The 17495-nt window shown below is 41.8% G+C and overlaps 1 protein-coding gene across 3 annotated transcripts in view; it reads left to right on the top strand.

Annotated features, from left to right (window-relative positions):
- SRGAP1 (SLIT-ROBO Rho GTPase activating protein 1) overlaps window positions 1-17101 on the top strand; it is a 149941-nt gene extending 132840 nt beyond the window's left edge. For all 3 annotated transcript variants that reach the window (XM_068934452.1, XM_068934443.1, XM_068934463.1), the window contains 6 exons: window positions 1816-2040; window positions 3100-3179; window positions 10734-10914; window positions 11498-11632; window positions 11763-12108; window positions 13910-17101. In XM_068934452.1, the coding sequence (XP_068790553.1) occupies window positions 1816-2040; window positions 3100-3179; window positions 10734-10914; window positions 11498-11632; window positions 11763-12108; window positions 13910-14287 (1345 nt within the window). In that variant the 3' untranslated portion in view covers window positions 14288-17101. The remainder of the gene's footprint in view (window positions 1-1815; window positions 2041-3099; window positions 3180-10733; window positions 10915-11497; window positions 11633-11762; window positions 12109-13909) is intronic.
- Window positions 17102-17495: the final 394 nt, after the last annotated feature.

Raw genomic sequence — 17495 nt, forward strand, 5'->3', positions numbered from 1 at the left:
TCTTGCTCTATCTTGTCTATACCTCCCCTTTAGACAGTTGAAAGTTGCTGCTAAATTCCCCGTTAACCTTCTCCTTTGAAGGCTGAACAAATCCAGTTCCCTCCCCCTCTCTTTGTACGCCCTGTACTAGAGTACAGGCCTCCTAACCATCTCAGTGGTCCTTCTCTGGACTCGCTCCAGTTTGTCGATCTCTCTTGTACTGAGGGCCCAGAACTAGACACAGCACCACAAATACGGCTTCATGAGTGCCAAGTGGAGGGGAATAATCCATTCCCTTGAGCTGCTGGGCTATCCTCTTCCTAGCACAGCCTTCCTAATTGCATACACAGGTATGCAATTAGGCTTCACTGCTGCTAGGACACACGTACTGAATCACGTCCAGCTTGTTGTCCAACAGGACCCCGCTACCTTTCCTTGGGAGCTGCTACCTAGCCAGTTAGCCCCAGACTGTGGTAATGCATGGTGTTATTCTGTTCCACGCACAGGACTCTACATTCATCCTTTTCGAACCTGATGAGGTTCCTGTTAGCCCATTCCTCCGTGTTGTCAAGGTCACTTTAAGTGGCAATCCTGTCCTTCAGCTTATCTATTGCTCCCTGCAGTGTGGTGCCATCTGCAAGTTAGCTGAGTGTGCATACCATCCCATTGGCCAAGTCATTCATGAACATGTTAAACAGTATCAGCCCTAGCCATGACCCCTGAGGAACGCCACACGTTACCAGCCACCAGCAGGACTTCCCACGTTTCATGATGACAGTTACCATCTTTTGTTGCACGATCTTGTACATGTATAAAGGATGAAACACTTTAAAAACTCTATAGATCAAGATGTCTCCAGTTAAGACACAAGCTAGGATAACAAAAAGTGATATAAGAAAGGGAGAGCGTGATTAATTTTACAAGCAGGATATGAAGGGAGTCATTTAAAAGGTTTGCCTCTTCAGTTTGTATTGTTTGTGCTTAGCAAATACTCTCCAGAATTCCCTTTCTAAAGGAAATATTTTGCTGTATTTAAACACAAGCAGACATACTAATGCATTTACTGCTTCAAGGTGCAGAACAATACTGAGGTAAAGGGTGTCCAAGGACTTCAGCTTATGTTTGACTGGCCCTGCACAGAGCTACGCAAAAGCCAGTTTCCATGAGAAATTTCAATGCTTTGAAAAAATGGAATAAAGAGCAAATTTTAATTCAAAATTAGAATTGAAAACTGATAATGTTGAATTTTCTGAAGGAAAGAAAAGCATGCACATTTGTTTAATAAAAGCAATCTTAGTCTTTTGTTTGGATGATTCCAAGATGAACCTCCCATGGTATTTTCTGGGCAGAAGGCACGGTGCTCAGGGATTTTGGGTTGCTTGGTAAAAACAAAAACTAGAAGTCACAAGAGCCTTTGTAAGATCCAGGAGCTGAGTTACCTCCAGAGGAGGACAATTCAGTCTGCCTGAGTTTTATAGCCAGTAGATGGGAGAGATGCATCAAGGTCTGATGAGAAATGGTACTTATGTATACCTATTTAGGACCCAATCCTGTTGGACGTTGATGCGTTTTACATTAGGTCAGTGGACGCTAAACACAGCAGTGTAGAAACACATATATGTGCACACACGTACGTACCAGAAACTCACTTGGTAATTTATATAGCCTACTGAAGAACTCCCCTTTCATTTTTTTGTTTTGTTACATTGTGTGGGATTACGTGTCAAGGAGAACAGGAAATCTCCATGTTGTGAGGAAATTGAGATTCTCGAGTTTTCAGAATAAGGTTAGTCGCAGTGGATAAGTCAATTTTTCTTGATTTTTCTCTTATAACAGCCTTTCACAGTACAGTGATGAAAACATGATGGATCCATACAACCTGGCCATTTGTTTTGGGCCAACACTGATGCCTGTTCCAGACATACAAGACCAGGTGTCTTGTCAGGCACATGTGAATGAAATAATCAAAACTATCATCATCCATCATGAAGCTATTTTTCCAGATGCTAAAGAACTTGATGGCCCAGTATATGAGAAATGTATGGCTGGAGATGACTACTGGTAAGTCAGAGTATTATCCTTCTATCTATCTCCTTAACAAAATATTCAGACTGCTTGTCTGGTTGACTCCTGTGATGTAGAATGACGCTCACAAACCATAGAAGTATGAAGGTAAATGAAAAGAACACTTAGGTTCCCAAGGAAAGTGTTAATTGTAAAACACATGAAGCAAAGGCAATTACAATGATCACAGGACGTTTCCTGCAATGTTTTGTGGAGGAAGCTACCCTTGTGTTCAGCCAGAGGCAGGCAGACTTCCAGGCATACAGCCAGAGTGCACAGCCAGATAGGAAACTCTAAGAGGTGAACTGTCCTAACCAGTTTCAGCTTATGATGCCAGACTCTTCCCCCTGCTCCTTTCCTCTCTTAGCCACTTGCACCCACTTTTCGTAAATGAAAGGATTCAAAAGTTCTGATAACTTTTTAACAAATGAAGTTGTTATCTGAAGAAGAGGTATGTTGACTTCTTCAATAATTCTGTATTCATAGCAGGGCACGAGAATTACTTTTCACATAACTTTATGATATTATAATAATAATTTTAAATCACAGAATCCCGGAATGGTTGAGGTTGGAAGGGACCTCTGGAGATCGTCTAGTCCAGCCCCCCTGCTCAGGCAGGGACCTCTAGAGCACGTTGCCCAGGATTGTGTTCAGACGGCTTTTGAATATCTCCAGCGAAGGAGACTCCACAACCTCTCTGGGCAACCTGTTCCAGTGCTCTGTCACCCGCACAGGAAAGCTTTTCCTCATGTTCAGATAGAACTTCCTGTGTTGCAGTTTGTGCCCGTTGCCTCTTGTCCTGTCACTGGGCACCACAGAGAAGAGTCTGGCCCCATCCTCTTGACACCCTCCCTTCAGACACTTGTACACATTGATCAGTTGCCCCCTGAGCCTTCACACCATAATGGTGTGGAGGGCTGACGTACTGGATATTTGTGAAATAAGTCAGTTACCCTCAATGGCCTAGGAAGGACAGGGACTGAGGTTTAATGCCCATTGAAGCATCCATTTCATGCTATAGTTTCTGTCTCTACGCGACCTTTTGTTTCTCTTCAGTGACAGCCCATACAGCGAACATGGTACATTAGAGGAAGTGGACCAGGATGCTAGTACAGAGCCCCATACCAGTGAAGACGGTATGTCTGTTACTTTATTGTGCCTTTGATAGGAATGAGTTTTACAGGTGTTTCATGCAGGAGACCTGCTTCCTTTCCTCATTGTGTCTTACTTGAAAGAAGAGGATTTCAGTCCTGGTGTTCTGTAGCAAAGCCACCATTTTTAATCCTGTTTGTTTGCTTTTTCACTCTGATCCATCTGTGTTTGGCCAGCTGTTTCCTTGTCCTCTCCTGGTTTGCCCAGTCACAGGAAGGGCAAGAGAGAAACTATTTCAGTCAGCACATATTATTTTCTGATATGATGTTACATTTTTGGTGACCCTTTATCTTTTGTATGAAAAAGCTAAACTTATCAAAAGTGTATCTTAGCATATTTTATCTAGGAGATAGTCACCACCCGGTATGATGACTTTTGATATGAATTTAAAAGCTATACCTTCTAAAGGATTTATAGCTGTCGAAAAGCATGTGGATACCCCACAGTAAGACTTCTGAGCAATAGGCATTCACTATAAACATCAACCACATTCACTCTGACAGTTCTGGGTACTGTGGGTAGCCATGAAGAAGCTGATGCATCTCTATTAGGTTAATTCTTTATAGCTAGGTCTCCTAAATAAATAAGGTTTATTTGGCTGTGGCTTATGTCAATGGGGTTGTCCCTAGATATCTCACATAGTAACTTCTGAACTCATTGGCTAGCTTCAGTCAAGTGAACAGATATAAAGCGGCATCAAGATTGTTAAATACACACATTTCCTGTCAATTAATAGCTAGTTAGAGGTGAAGGTTTCAAAATAATGCTCCCTGTAGAGAAGAGCTGCCCTGTGAGCTCTCTGCATATCTGGCCAGCCACAATCCAAACAGAGCAACCAGCACACGTGCGCTGAGAAGCAGCAGGAACGAAAGCCACCTCTTTCCCTCTCAGAGGATGCATGGAAGGAGGAAGAGGAGGAGACAGAAAGGGGGAGAGGGGAGGAAAAGAGCTTTAGCAGCAAACAAACAAAATATTTAAAAAAAAATTTTAAGGATATCATAAGTGACATTGGATAGGAGCTGGGATGATTGCCATAGGGAAGGGGAACAGGAAGATGTATCTATAGGAAACCTGGCTATGCTGGTCCCATTGCACACAGAACAATGTAAACAATTGTTCCACTGTAGCGGTCCCCATCTGCTTTGTCACGTAGACAAGCCAGCGGTAACAGATCGCCTGTCTCTTCCCCTTTGCTGCGGTGAGGAGGGGCAGGCAGAGTCTGCCAATGCAGCCATTTGGAGAGGGGCGACATTTGTCTGGGCAGGCACCACAGAAGGGTGAAAAAACTGAGGATAGGAGAGAAGTGTGCATAAATCAGAGAAGCCTGAGATATCTCCTCATGCCTGAACCCACCATAGGGAATACAAATGGTTTTACAAGCTGGCTTGTAGGGGGGCTGCTCTCAACCAGCTCGGTAAAGATGAAAACATCTCAATCTGTTCTTTCTGCAATACAGCTCCACAAAATGGTGCAAACAAACTTCTAATTACACATTATTTTTCCAAGACATTGCAGCTATACATTACTATAAGAGCTCCTCCTGCTGCTGGAGGTATCGAGCAAGAGCAGAGGCTGAAGATAGGTACAGTCTGTCTGGCTCCTAATCAGGGCGCAGATGAGGTAGCAACGTGCAGGTGGACGCACCAGCTCCACACGTAGGGGCCAGCTGCTGTGGCAAAAGCAAGTGGGGCCCATGACCAAACTGAGAGTGAAAGTACGGAGAAGGCATGGAAGAGACGTACAGCTTTTCAGCACTGATCCAAAGAGTTTACTGTAAAACTGTGCCTAGGAAAGATGAAAACATTGGCAGGATCCAAAGAAGCAGAGCCATGCAAATTGCAGCTATGGAAACATCACATGGTGCATCATCTGGGCCTGGATAATCTTGGGCTCTGCTCGAGTGCTGTGCTGTGGTAGTTAGCAGCAACAGCCTCACATTGCCTGTAGTAGGACTGTGCTGCTGATGGAGACAAACCCTGAAGAGAGCAGCTGCCTGAAGAAGAGAGTTCTGGTAAAAGATTAAATTACTCAGAACATGGGATTTTTTTCACCAGATTGGCTAGCGGTTTAATTCTGGTTGCCCCATCACACCTTTTTAATGAATTCAGTTCTGAAAGGAAGCAGGCATTTGTGTTTACAGTGAAATAATTGTTAGCACAAAAATATTTGTAATTTAGGCAAATACTGTTGCAAAGATGAGGCCTGGATCGCATAAAAAGCAGTGTTGGCCTTCAAGTTCTCAACCTGCAAGCTCTAATCCATTTTTTTCCATTGATAAAGGCTTTCTGTTATAATAGGATGTTTTTCTGATGTAGGTTACAGGCATTTGCATTAAATGAAATGCATTCACCATCTCTTTGTATGTATAGTCATGTGTCTGTGCCTTGGACAATTCCTTCTATAAAATATTCATGGTGCCCAATACGAGACTAGGTGATAATTTTACAGCCTGAGTATCAAATCTCATGAGAGTAAACTGACTGACCTGGATGGACAAAGAAAGCTTCCGCTGAAGGGTTTGGAGTATTGTGGTGTTTTAATATGATTGATTCATTGATTATAAGCTCGATGCGTCAGCGCCAGTAATAAGTGGGGAGAGAGAAAGGGAGGCACATAAGTGCTGTTCTGTGCTTGCTGGTATTGATCAGACATATGTATTTCCCTCTGTTAGGAGATGGATGAAGCAGATTCTATAAATGCAAATTTTTTAATGTAGAAAATCTGATTAATTTTATGCTGAAATGACCTAGACGTTCCCAAGACTGGGCTGCTAACCCCATAGGAGTTACTAGGTTATTGAAACAGAATCCAGAGGCTATGGTCAAAAGGTAAAGGATTTATTTTCCTACTTTGGCTATTGTTGTTATAAGAATTATTTGCTATATAAAATTAAAACTGCAAGCGAGTCGCTCTGTGCCTGCTAGAATAAACCCACCTGTAGTAGCTGGCTGAGTAGTATTAGAAATGTTTAATTACAAATTACAAAACAAACAGATTTTTTTTTCAATTAAAAAAAAAACAGAGTATGTCTGCAGAGGTAAAACCTGGAAGCTTGGGGAAAAGAAGATTGGAATGTATAATTGAGCATATAAATACTTTATAACTGCTGAATTTTAAGCATATAAATCTCCTTTATTTTCCTAAGGCTACTCACACGTTCATATAAATATATGGAAGGGGATCACTGGAAGGGGAGAGGGAAGGAGGAAGAGACATGTTTCACTATAATATTTTGTCTTTTTTAAATGTGCAGAAAACACATAAGTTTATTTTTTTCTCCTACATTTGGAAATTAAATTTAATTGCTGAGGTGTAGGCCATTTGGACTCAAGCTGAGGCACAAAGAAATCTATCTATATCTAATTTTGCTGCAGAAAAAACTTTACCTGATAGTGCCTCTTAGGTAAGGATTCAAAGGATATTATTTACGTCTTGCTCAAGCAATTTTTAGAATATTTTCTTTACCTTTAAGTTACTGGAGATTTTTTATTCTTGTTGGAGGCATATGAAGAAAGATTTGTTTTCAAAGGAAATAGGAGAGAATTTCCTGAGGAAGTTAAGCAGATGGGTTATTTCTGCTGGAAAAACATACACACCGTTAATATCATACTGTTCATAGACAACTCACAAATATGGGATAGAAAATGAGGCAGTAGTTCTGCTGAAAACAAAAATTACAGGGACGTGTAAGGTTAAAAGTTACTGTTGTGTCCCCGACGTGTACTATTTTTACTGCTTTTCAGTAGTTCATGCTGGGATCAACATTTTGCCAAATTCTGTTCTGTCGACACCTTGCAACATTTCTTGGCTTTTGTTGTTCCCCAGTCATGGAACTGCTGTCTTGAAGACAAGAGCTTGACATTGCAAAGCCACTGTTCTTTGGTGGGATGCAGAAGAGGATAAACAGATCAGGAAATAGTGTATTCCCAGGGATTTCAGGATATACTGTATTCCAGGCAGGCAGGGCACATCCAGGGTAACTGAGGAACTACAGAGCAAGAGCAACTGCTAATCCCTCGCAAAAGCACAGGGGCTGATTTCCCCTCTTTCCTTAGCTCTTTGTGTCTTGGGGTGCAGAGGGCAGCGCAGCACCACTTCAAAGCCACCACCTTTGTAGGGAGGTTAGTGCCACATCTGGCCCTCAAGTGGTAAGAAGAAAATTGGCACCTCTGTTTCATGTGCTCTTTCCCCTCTCCTGAGCTGGTGGATCTGGACAGATCTACTTGCCATTGAACCTTGATTTTTAAGCATAATACTCTGTAATGTGCCACCAATAATAGTAATAATATTAAGAGAATTTGGGGGTCCTAAGTAAAAAAGTGAGAACACAGCTTGCTGATTAACAGAGTCTCTAAAGCTTTTCCCCCAATTCTTCGGTTTGTCCCAATTTTTCACTTCCATACCTTTGCCTGAATCACTAGGGATGACAGCTGGTGAGATCATATATGTTATCAAGTACTTCTTGCCATTGTAGGCAAATGCCCCCAGGTATGGGCAGAGGAAAGCAATTATGTTTCCTTCCAAGCTGTCAGTTTTGCTGTTAGACATTACGGTTCAGTTTCATGCAGAATTTGAGATACAGATCCCAACTTTCACCTTTCATCACCTTTGCTTCTGTGAAAAATGCTTGTCTGTCATTCAGTAACCTTTATATTAAATAGCTTAGCTTTTCAAAATGCATTTCTTTCCAGGAGTAACTGTCATGCTATTTTGGTTTTAACTGTTAAAAGTTTGACTTGTAAAAAAGTCAAAAATTAGTATTTAAGAAATAAAATCTGAACACTGTTAGCTACAGGAAAGTGCTGACCGTGTAAAAGGATCACTCAGGCAAGCAAAAGGCCCCTTTCGAAATAATAAAATCCATCTGAACTTACTTCTGAACTTGCATTAAGAAACCGGTGTGAGACGTACTGAGCCTTCCTCCGTGAGGAAGTAGGGTTTGTTACCCAGGAAATCTAACAAACATGTCTCAAAAGTCACATCCATTATTAGTACATTACAGCTGTTTCCAATGGGACAACTTCCTTCAGGCAGCTGAGAAAGTATTTAAATCTGTAATGAGGTACAGGACATGGGAGGATACAAAAAACAGACTGTCGTCTTGCACTGCTCTTACATTAGCGTAATTCCACTAAGGGAGATGGAACTATTTCTGGTTTAGTCCATTAAACTGTAAACAAAAAGATTTAGACCTGTAGACACAAGTGCGTGATACTGTATCATCTGTTGAAATTAATGTGGAAACAGGAAATTCCATAGCTAATCAGTTTAGAGGTTTATCAGTCAGCCCAGTGTCCACAACCATTATCAGTTAGCTTCAGAGGAGGTCAAAGAAAAACACGTACAGGCACTTAGGCATTTGCCTACTTGTTGCAAAGGGTTTTTTGTTTGTTTGTTTGCTTGCGTTTTTAATTCTTACCAATTAGTGGGTGACTTTCTCTCTGAAACCTGGGAGCTTGTGCTTCCAGTCTTTCATAACCCATAATTTACAGCTAATGAAATGTTTATTCATACAAATATCTAGTCCTTTTTTTCAGTTCTACCTGAGATCAGTACTATCTCCTTACAATAAATTCCACAAGCTACATGCATGATATGTGTAAAAACAGCATTTCCTTTCATCGGTTTATATTATTGCCCTTTGATGTAATATCACTTTCTTAGAGTATGATGCAAGATAAACAGGCATGTTTAATTTACTCTTTCCTCACATGGCAATATTGTCTTTCCATGCCTCTAATCGCTTTGTCACGTCTGTACTTTCTGTCAGAGATGTATTTAGACAGACTACCTAGAAATGAAAACATGATTGTATATTAGACTATATCACTATTACATATACTAGCATTACAATTTTCCAGAAATACCACTGTATGCCATCTCTGCAAAGTTTCTGGTTTTGTAACTCCTGACTAACCAAAATGCACTGCAGTTTGTCACTGATGGTTCTTCACCTGACTGCATAGCAGCAAACCGCCGGGCAGCCTTCTGCAGGCCGGGCAAGTTATTAAAAAACAGCTGCAAACTATAACCTCAATAAAGGTACTATCATTATGTTTTCATGCTGCAGGATGAAGTTAATTTTCAAAAGACACAGAATGTTGTCATAAAGGGACAGTGGTTTTTGTTGTAAGTCTGGTTCTTTGGGGAATTACAGCCTCAGCGATTTTAATTTGCACCAGACAGAGAGTTGCTATGCTAGTCGTTAGCCCAGATGTTAATTTCCATCTAAATATTGCTCTAATTATGTAAAGAAAATTTGTCATTTCAGGAGCTGTACTTTGAGTTATTCGGATCTACAAAGTGTGTGATTTTTAAACCAATATTTTGCAGGTTTTCCTTTATGTTTTAAGACCGCAGTGACAAATCTTGATCTGCTTGAGCTCAGGTGCATTTGGTTTTGTGCAGAAGAAACTAGATGTTGTTAAAAATCACAGCGGTTTCACTGATATCAAGGGGGTACTCTGTCAGCTCTGATGATACCTGCAACTAGATGTTCAGCAGGGGCTCTTCACTGGCATCAGTTCATTTCTGAACCCAGCATAGGTCACAGAATAGAGCCCTTTACCAGTGTAAGCCTGAATTTACCAGGATACTGAGGGAAGAAGATGCTGGGTTTAGTTTCATCCTTGAAAGATAGGCTTTAAAAAAAATCTTTTATTATTTCTTGATGAAGAGGCTTTTCTGCACTATGTGGAGACAAGGCAGGACTGCTGTAAGCAGCGTTTAACTTACAAAAAATATCAAGCTCTCCAGAATAAACCAGAGGAATGTGGGATGCTGGAACAGCCAGAAGTGCCTTAAGCAAATTCAGGCCACACAGGGACTGCCCTTGCCTAGGAGTCATCTTTAGGCAGTCTGGATCTGTTTGCCTTACCCAAGAGGGCATCAGAAGAAGCTTACACAGATTCAAGTACTAGGCTCAGCGTTGTGTAAAATACTAGGTTTTCACTGTGTCTGAACAGTCATCACATAAAAGAGGGAAATCTCATTGTTTTAGGATTTAAAAGCTATTAATGCACCCTATTAGGGAGCACATCCCTACTCAGGCAAAGGGAGATCCTGCCTGTTTGTTCCTTTGCCACTGCAGATGTTGAAGGCACTCCTGCTTACTTCTGCTGTATCACACGTTGCTTCCTCACATCTCTGACTATTCACCTGAGTTTGTTCATCTTATTTTCAGAGGTCTTCATTGCCTCCATCCCACTCCCCAGCCATGAAAGAGCCATTGCGTCAGGAGGTGAAGGGCTCTCTCCACCACCAGCTATTGTAACATTTGAGTGTGCTGATCGGTTTTCTGCAACTTCCAAAGCAACGCAGATGTTTCAGAGTTGGGGCATGGGCTGATTATGTTGCTGTGTAAGGGACATATTATTATCACTGACTTCAGGCAGTGGCGTTAGCTCAGCTGATCCCTGTCAGCTTTGCACCATCATGAGCACTGAGTAAAAGCAATACAGGAGTTTTATGAAACCAAAATGAGCAGATAACGCCTATCTGGAATCTGATATCCATTCTTTTTCCCTCCCCCAACCCAGAGTGCGAGCCTATAGAAGCTATAGCCAAGTTTGACTACGTGGGAAGATCTGCACGAGAACTGTCTTTCAAAAAAGGAGCTTCCCTTCTTTTATATCATCGAGCATCCGAAGACTGGTGGGAAGGAAGGCACAACGGGATTGATGGCCTTGTTCCTCACCAGTACATAGTGGTGCAGGATATGTAAGCAGTGTCTAGTGTGACAAGGTCTTGGTGGGGCATAAAAACATACTGAAGCTGTTACCAAAGTAATTCCCAAATGGAACAGCGCTTTGAAGGCTCAGATGGGTTAAATGTTTGCCTTCTGAACAGGCTGTCTTTGTCTTTATTGCCCTGAATCGACAGCTCTTAACCAAAAGTTACTGCTATGCTAAGCCACTTTATTTATGGGTATGTTCCTAAAACATTAAGAGACGAATGCTGCTGCATCTATTTTAGTTAGACTATCTTTTTAGCAATTGCTGGCAATTAACTTCAGAATAACAGGGGTTGGAGAAATGCAGCCCTGAAGTTTTGTTGTTTAATTGTATTAAGCATGTGCTTTGCCAAAGATGACAAAGTTCTTGCTTACTGAAAGGTTACAGTCAAAATGTAAAGAGCTCAGTAAACAGAAGGATTATCAGCAATTTTTGGAGACATGGAGGGACTGCAGTGCATCATAACATGCCTGCTTTTCATACCTTAAGGGGATGAAAATCTGGGAGTGCCAAGATGCTCTCTGTCACACCTAATTCACTTGTCATCTCACTATGTGTGTTTTGTTCAGGGATGATACTTTCTCGGATACACTGAGCCAGAAAGCAGACAGTGAGGCCAGCAGTGGGCCAATAACCGAGGACAAGTCATCATCAAAGGACATGAACTCTCCCACTGACCGTCACCCTGATGTGTATTTAGGAAGGTAAGCTTGAACGTAACAAGTTTGCAGCAGTGCTCAGAGCTCGCAGCTCAGGTAACACAGCAATTACTTCTCCATGTGCTTATGGGGAGTCATGACAGCTTATGCAATGAGCACTTCTCCATTTGTGCAGGCAAAGAAAGAGATCAGAACCTCCCCCTCCTCTGAGACGCCCTGGCAGAAGCAGTGATGGTCACTGCCCAGTGCATCCACCACACGCTCTCTCCACTTCGTCCGTGGAGCTGGGTTCCCCCAACCTGGCAACTCACTGCAGTCCCCGAGCCCTCCTGCAAAATCGCAACCTGAATGCAGACAGCCCTGAAAGGAGGCGTAGACCTGGGCACGGCAGTCTCACCAACATCAGTAGGCACGATTCTCTGAAGAAGATTGATTCCCCTCCAATTAGAAGATCTACATCATCTGGTCAATACACAGGTTTCAATGACCACAAACCACTAGACCCAGAGTCAATAGCTCAGGTTTGTGCCTTTTTTTTTTGGTCACCCTCTTTGCTTTTCTGAGGAGCAAGTCTCAGTGAAAACAGTGTAACACAGCACACACACAGATTTTCTTGGAGAAAACACACTAGTAAGAGTATGTGTGTAGAGTATTTTACTTAACTTTCTAAACAGAGCGCACAGGAAAGACGATGCATTAAGGTGTCTTGGATGGAAGAAACACAAGAGGAAACAGACGTTGCAGAAGCAATAAAAAAAATAATTTCCTGTTATACTGTAATGAAATTGCCTTTGCCACCCAGAACACTAGGAGAATGTATGATTACAACAGTTAGGTAAATCTCCATGCTCTGATGAAGGCTGCCCTAATCTAACTTGCATAATTAGTGTTCAATTATTTATCGGTATTGTGATATGCAGAAAAGTGCTGTGACTAGCTAGCAGTGACCTTTGCAATTGAAAACACAGATTTGTATTTCAGAGTCTTCTGGACATCGCACAGTTTTCATGTAGTTTTGTTGATCTGATGCTTGTAGTTGTGCCTAAGAACAAGAGGTGCAAGAAGTTATACCTGCCTAAATCATGGGTCATCTTATTCCTGTGGGAACAGTCAGCAGTCTGTTTCCTGGCAGTGAAGAGATGAGAAGGATGGAATAGAGAGCACCCAATCACCAGATGGTTCTGTTGTACAAAGCTGCTTACAGTCTGGTCTTGAGTAAATAGATATCACTGTCTTCAAAACTCAATTTTGACTAGGTAGTATAACATGATTATTAGGAGCACCCTGAAGGTACAATATGATTACGAAAGTATTTTACAGGACTGTCACTCATATTTTAAAATTTAATGTACTGATAACGCTTGCTTTCAAAATCTGCTTCTAATGAGGGACAGAAGAGACTGTCATGGTTGGGCCAGAAAGTTGAACCAGATATTAGAGAGTTAGAAAGTGTAAATATTATTACTGTTTTCTTTTACTCTAAATTATTTATTTGCTTTCCTTGAGCCACACACAGTGCTATTTGGCTGAAACTAATCTTTTTCATGCCTAGACTAGTGATTATTTGGCAATGAGAGAACCTGAATTTTGATTAACCTACATGAAAGTTATTGTGAGCAAGCAGGGAGCACCAGATATTTAACCCCAGTTGTAGCTCAGTACCACTGAAAAGTAGTAAACCAGTCTTGGCACACTCTTTAACTATTTGTACCAGAAATCCTGATAGGAAAAATAGTTTCTTAGGTGAGCTCACTGAACAATGTCTTACAGTTTTTTCTTCTTAAAATTTAATTGAGAGAAACAGGAGGAGAGAGGACATGGCAGATACACAAGCCTCATAACCTTAGGAAACCAGTCTTAAAATCTCTGTGAGGGAGTATTGACCCTGAACTCCTTAGGGACTATATAAGGGGTGCAGGCAACTCAGAGAGAGCAAATGGGCTAAAATCTTAACAGCATCAGTACCCAAGAGATGATAGATATCATCACCGTTAAAAACCAAAGATGTGGCTAAGCAATTATCCTTTCTCCTCACATCACTTAGTAAAATGGTTTGCTGGGTTTGTTTTAGGTTAGCTGAATTTTGACAATTTAACATCATGTAAACAGAAAAAATATTTGTAATATTTTACAATATTACTTGCCAATTACAGTCTCTCTTAAATGAATCTAGTGGAATTGGCTTTAACGCTATAATATTCATTAAAGAGGAGATGGTTTGCATATCAGTTCAGGCATTTTCCACCTGCTCCCTGCTCCTCCTATCCTTTACATTCAATAGCAACTGTACTGACGTGCTGCTCTCTCTGTGCTCTCACCCAGGACATAGAGGAGACGATGAACACAGCGCTGAACGAGCTCCGGGAGCTGGAGCGGCAGAGCTCGGCAAAGCATGCCCCTGACGTGGTGTTGGACACCCTGGAGCAAATGAAAAACACCCCCACCCCTGCCACCTCAACAGAGTCACTGAGCCCCCTCCATAGCGTGGTTTTAAGGAGCTCCGAGCCTCAAATTCGCCGTAGCACGAGTTCTTCCAGTGACACCATGAGTACTTTCAAGCCCATGGTGGCCCCTAGAATGGGAGTGCAGCTGAAACCTCCTGCTCTTAGGCCAAAACCTATTGTTCTTCCAAAAACTAATCCTAGCATAGGACCTTCCCCTCCTTCCCAGGGTCCAGCAGACAAATCTTGCACAATGTAAAAAGCTCAGCCACCAACAGTGCACAGCTGAGCTATGCTAGGGAGAGGAATGGATTAACCATAGAAGTCAGGGTTCCATAACATCATTTGTTCATGTTTATAACTGGAGAGGCTTTGTTTCTCAGTGTTTTTGAATGTATTGTCTGAAACTAGCTACATTAACATGGGCATTTGTATTTTGTATGGTTTCAATTAAAAAAAAAAACTGGACAGTTGTGCATCATTTTAAAATACAAACATAGACTTACTTGAAAACTTGATGCTGCACCATTTGTAACAAAAACAACACGGATCACAAATAGCTTGCCACGTTGTACCATATTTCACAGTCTTGCTGTAGGTACATAATAAGGGATCCTGCGCAAAACTAAGGGGCGGAGGGAATGTAAGGGACGTGGAACCTCTGATTTCTAGGTCACCAAACCAAATCTCAAGCAGGTTAGTAAGAACTGAAATTAGCATGTGAGGATTAAGTGGTCTGTGTGGAATGTCTAAGTTATCCCAGGCCACGTTTTCTTATTTAAAACACACCCAAAAAAAACCCTCACACACTCACAATTGGCACCAAGTTTTAGCATTCTTGTTGGCAATCTTACTAGAGACAAATGCTGAATAGATAGGGAGATCACATTACTCTCACCAATTAAAAGCATCATTCCAAGTCACAGTTAAAGCATTTCTCCAGGATAGCGTAAAGAAACGCCTTTTGCTGTCCTCTATGGTAGTGTACCTTTTTCATGAAGCTGGAACCTCTTTCCCTGACATTACATTTTTCACAAAAGTTTTAATTCATTTAAAGTTCGCAGTTGAGTGAGCCAGGCTCTGGGGAGTACATGAATCTGTCGGTCCATTTGGCAGGGTGGTAGGAGATTAAAAGGATCAGCTACGCAGTAATTCAGCAAAGTGTCCCGTTGGCTTTATTGCTCAGTATCCAATGAAAAACATGATTTGAGTTGCAATAGTCAGAGTTTCAAGCTGACCTAGCGCTGCTGCTCGTCTTACACAGTGCAAACAATGTGCTCATTTCCTCAGTTACGCTGACTGCAGCAAGAAAGGGCCTCTCTGAAGATGGACTACCTTCTGCCAACTGTGCAGGGGTCAGGCGCAGGACAGATAACTGATTTTCTACCACCTAGATTTAAACTGACTAAAGTTTTCTATACCGTTTCCCCCCCCCCCCCGCCTTTTTTTTTTTTGGATAACACAAATCAATACCTTTCTCATGTCTGTGTGTGAGTGAAGACTGTCAGCTTTGCTTAGTGCTCTATTGTTAAACTTTGTTACATGTGAAGTAAATGTACAGCTGGTTTGCACATTACAACACTAAGCCATACTATTATTTCTGTGAATATATTTGCCAAGATCCAATCCATAAAATAAGTTTCACTGAAGATGGGGAGGGAGTGGGGGGAAGATCAGTTGAGGTCTACCTACAGGAGCACAACTGGCATTAAAAGCTGTCTTACCTCAAATTAGTTGTTGTATTAAGATCTCATCAGTGGAAAGCTTTAAGTTGTACCACTCGCTCTACATAAACAATTGAATTAGGGGAAGAGTAGCAGCAAAATTGGATAAACATAATTACCAAGGTGACAGGAGTAATTTCCTGTTACTATTTAGGAGCTGCTTATTCCTGCTCTGGTTTACGCTCTGTAGCTAGGTAATGCAAGGCCCCTGGTGTGAAAAGCATCCCACGAACTGCATCCAAGAGCCAAACTGGCAGGGCTGTTCCCACTGTTCCTGGTATTTGCAACCCCACAAAGCTGACTGCAGACGCTCCATGTGTCTCGATGGGGTTGCTAGCTGCAAAGTCGTACTCCACCGCAGTGGCCTGTGCAGGCTCAGTGAATGAAAACCACTGGCTGTGCCCCAGCCCAAGCAGGGTGACTGAGTTCATGTTGACTCTCCATCCCTCTTGGCTGGACCGTCCAGTCCTTACCTGCAGGGCAAGGGCCAAAGCTGGGCCAGTCCCAGTTACAGACTAACGCTCGTCTTCAGGGCTGGGCCACTTGTTCAGAAAATATTTTCAAGTAGTTCCCAAATTTACTAGAATCAGTGGAACAAACTGGAATTTCAGCTTTCATTTACATGCAGTTTTAGTCTAGCATTTTTAAAATAACTTACCTGGCATAATTGAGATGGATACCTGTATCTTTAAATTACATAGGGAATTTTGTATGTTTAAATAACTGTACTGGACTCCATAATGCTTATATTAGAAATTGTTTAGCAAAAGAAAATATTAGAAACAGTGCATTTAGTGAATGCATCCACTTAGTGCATTCACACAGTTAAATGTGTAGTTTGATGGTTATTATAGCTACTTAAGAGTATAGTAAGTGGATATGTAACAGGAAAGACTGATACAACTACAGGCGTACTAAAGGGTAACTCCTGCACACCTAATCAAATCAGTATTGTCCTTTACTGTCAAGTTTGATAAATTGCAGTACTGGTAGCTTCCTGCTTGTTGACTGTTACCTAATTGTGTCAATGTACATCTGTAGTATGTACATGTGAAAGTGCCTTTAAATTTTAGAGGAGCTTTAGCCTTGCTCTTGTACTGTTGCATTTCCATTGCACCCTTCCCTGTTCTTGTACGGCTGCATTCCCATCGCATTCCTTCCATTCGCAAAGAACAAATAACAACATTGAAAGTTCACGGTTCTGGAAGAGAAATGTACTGTTAATCTGTTGTGACAATGCACTTTTATGTATAGTACTGTACATTTTGGCATGTACCATTACAAGCTTCAGTATACATTCAGGTTTGTTCCTCATAGTGTATCTTTATAATAAAGAAGATAGTTCTGGCCGTGCGTGTGGTTTTGATGGGAAAACCTCCAGATCTTTGGGTGAGGGAGGGGCACAGATACAGGTTGTCTTCAACAGACCAGAATAACCATGCCACTGCGCAAGCCACTGTAACTGGCTCCAGAAGCCCATGAACGCTCGCCCTGCGCTGAATGAGACGATGAAAGTTAGACGGACTGCTCTACAGGAGACATAGCGAATGTTTAGCCACAAATCAGATGTTGCCAAGGAGGATTTCTGCGGCTTGGCCTACACCCACCCAGGTGGGCCTGCCTTCAGAGGGGCTTAGGGGCTTCTTTTCAACCTGGGCATGTTATGGCAGGGAGCCATAGAGGGAATAACTTATTTTTTCAATTAACCAAGGGTTTTGGGGGGAAGAAAACCAACTTGGATCA

Source organism: Struthio camelus, chromosome 1, assembly GCF_040807025.1.
Source record: "Struthio camelus isolate bStrCam1 chromosome 1, bStrCam1.hap1, whole genome shotgun sequence".
Lineage (NCBI taxonomy): Eukaryota > Metazoa > Chordata > Aves > Struthioniformes > Struthionidae > Struthio > Struthio camelus.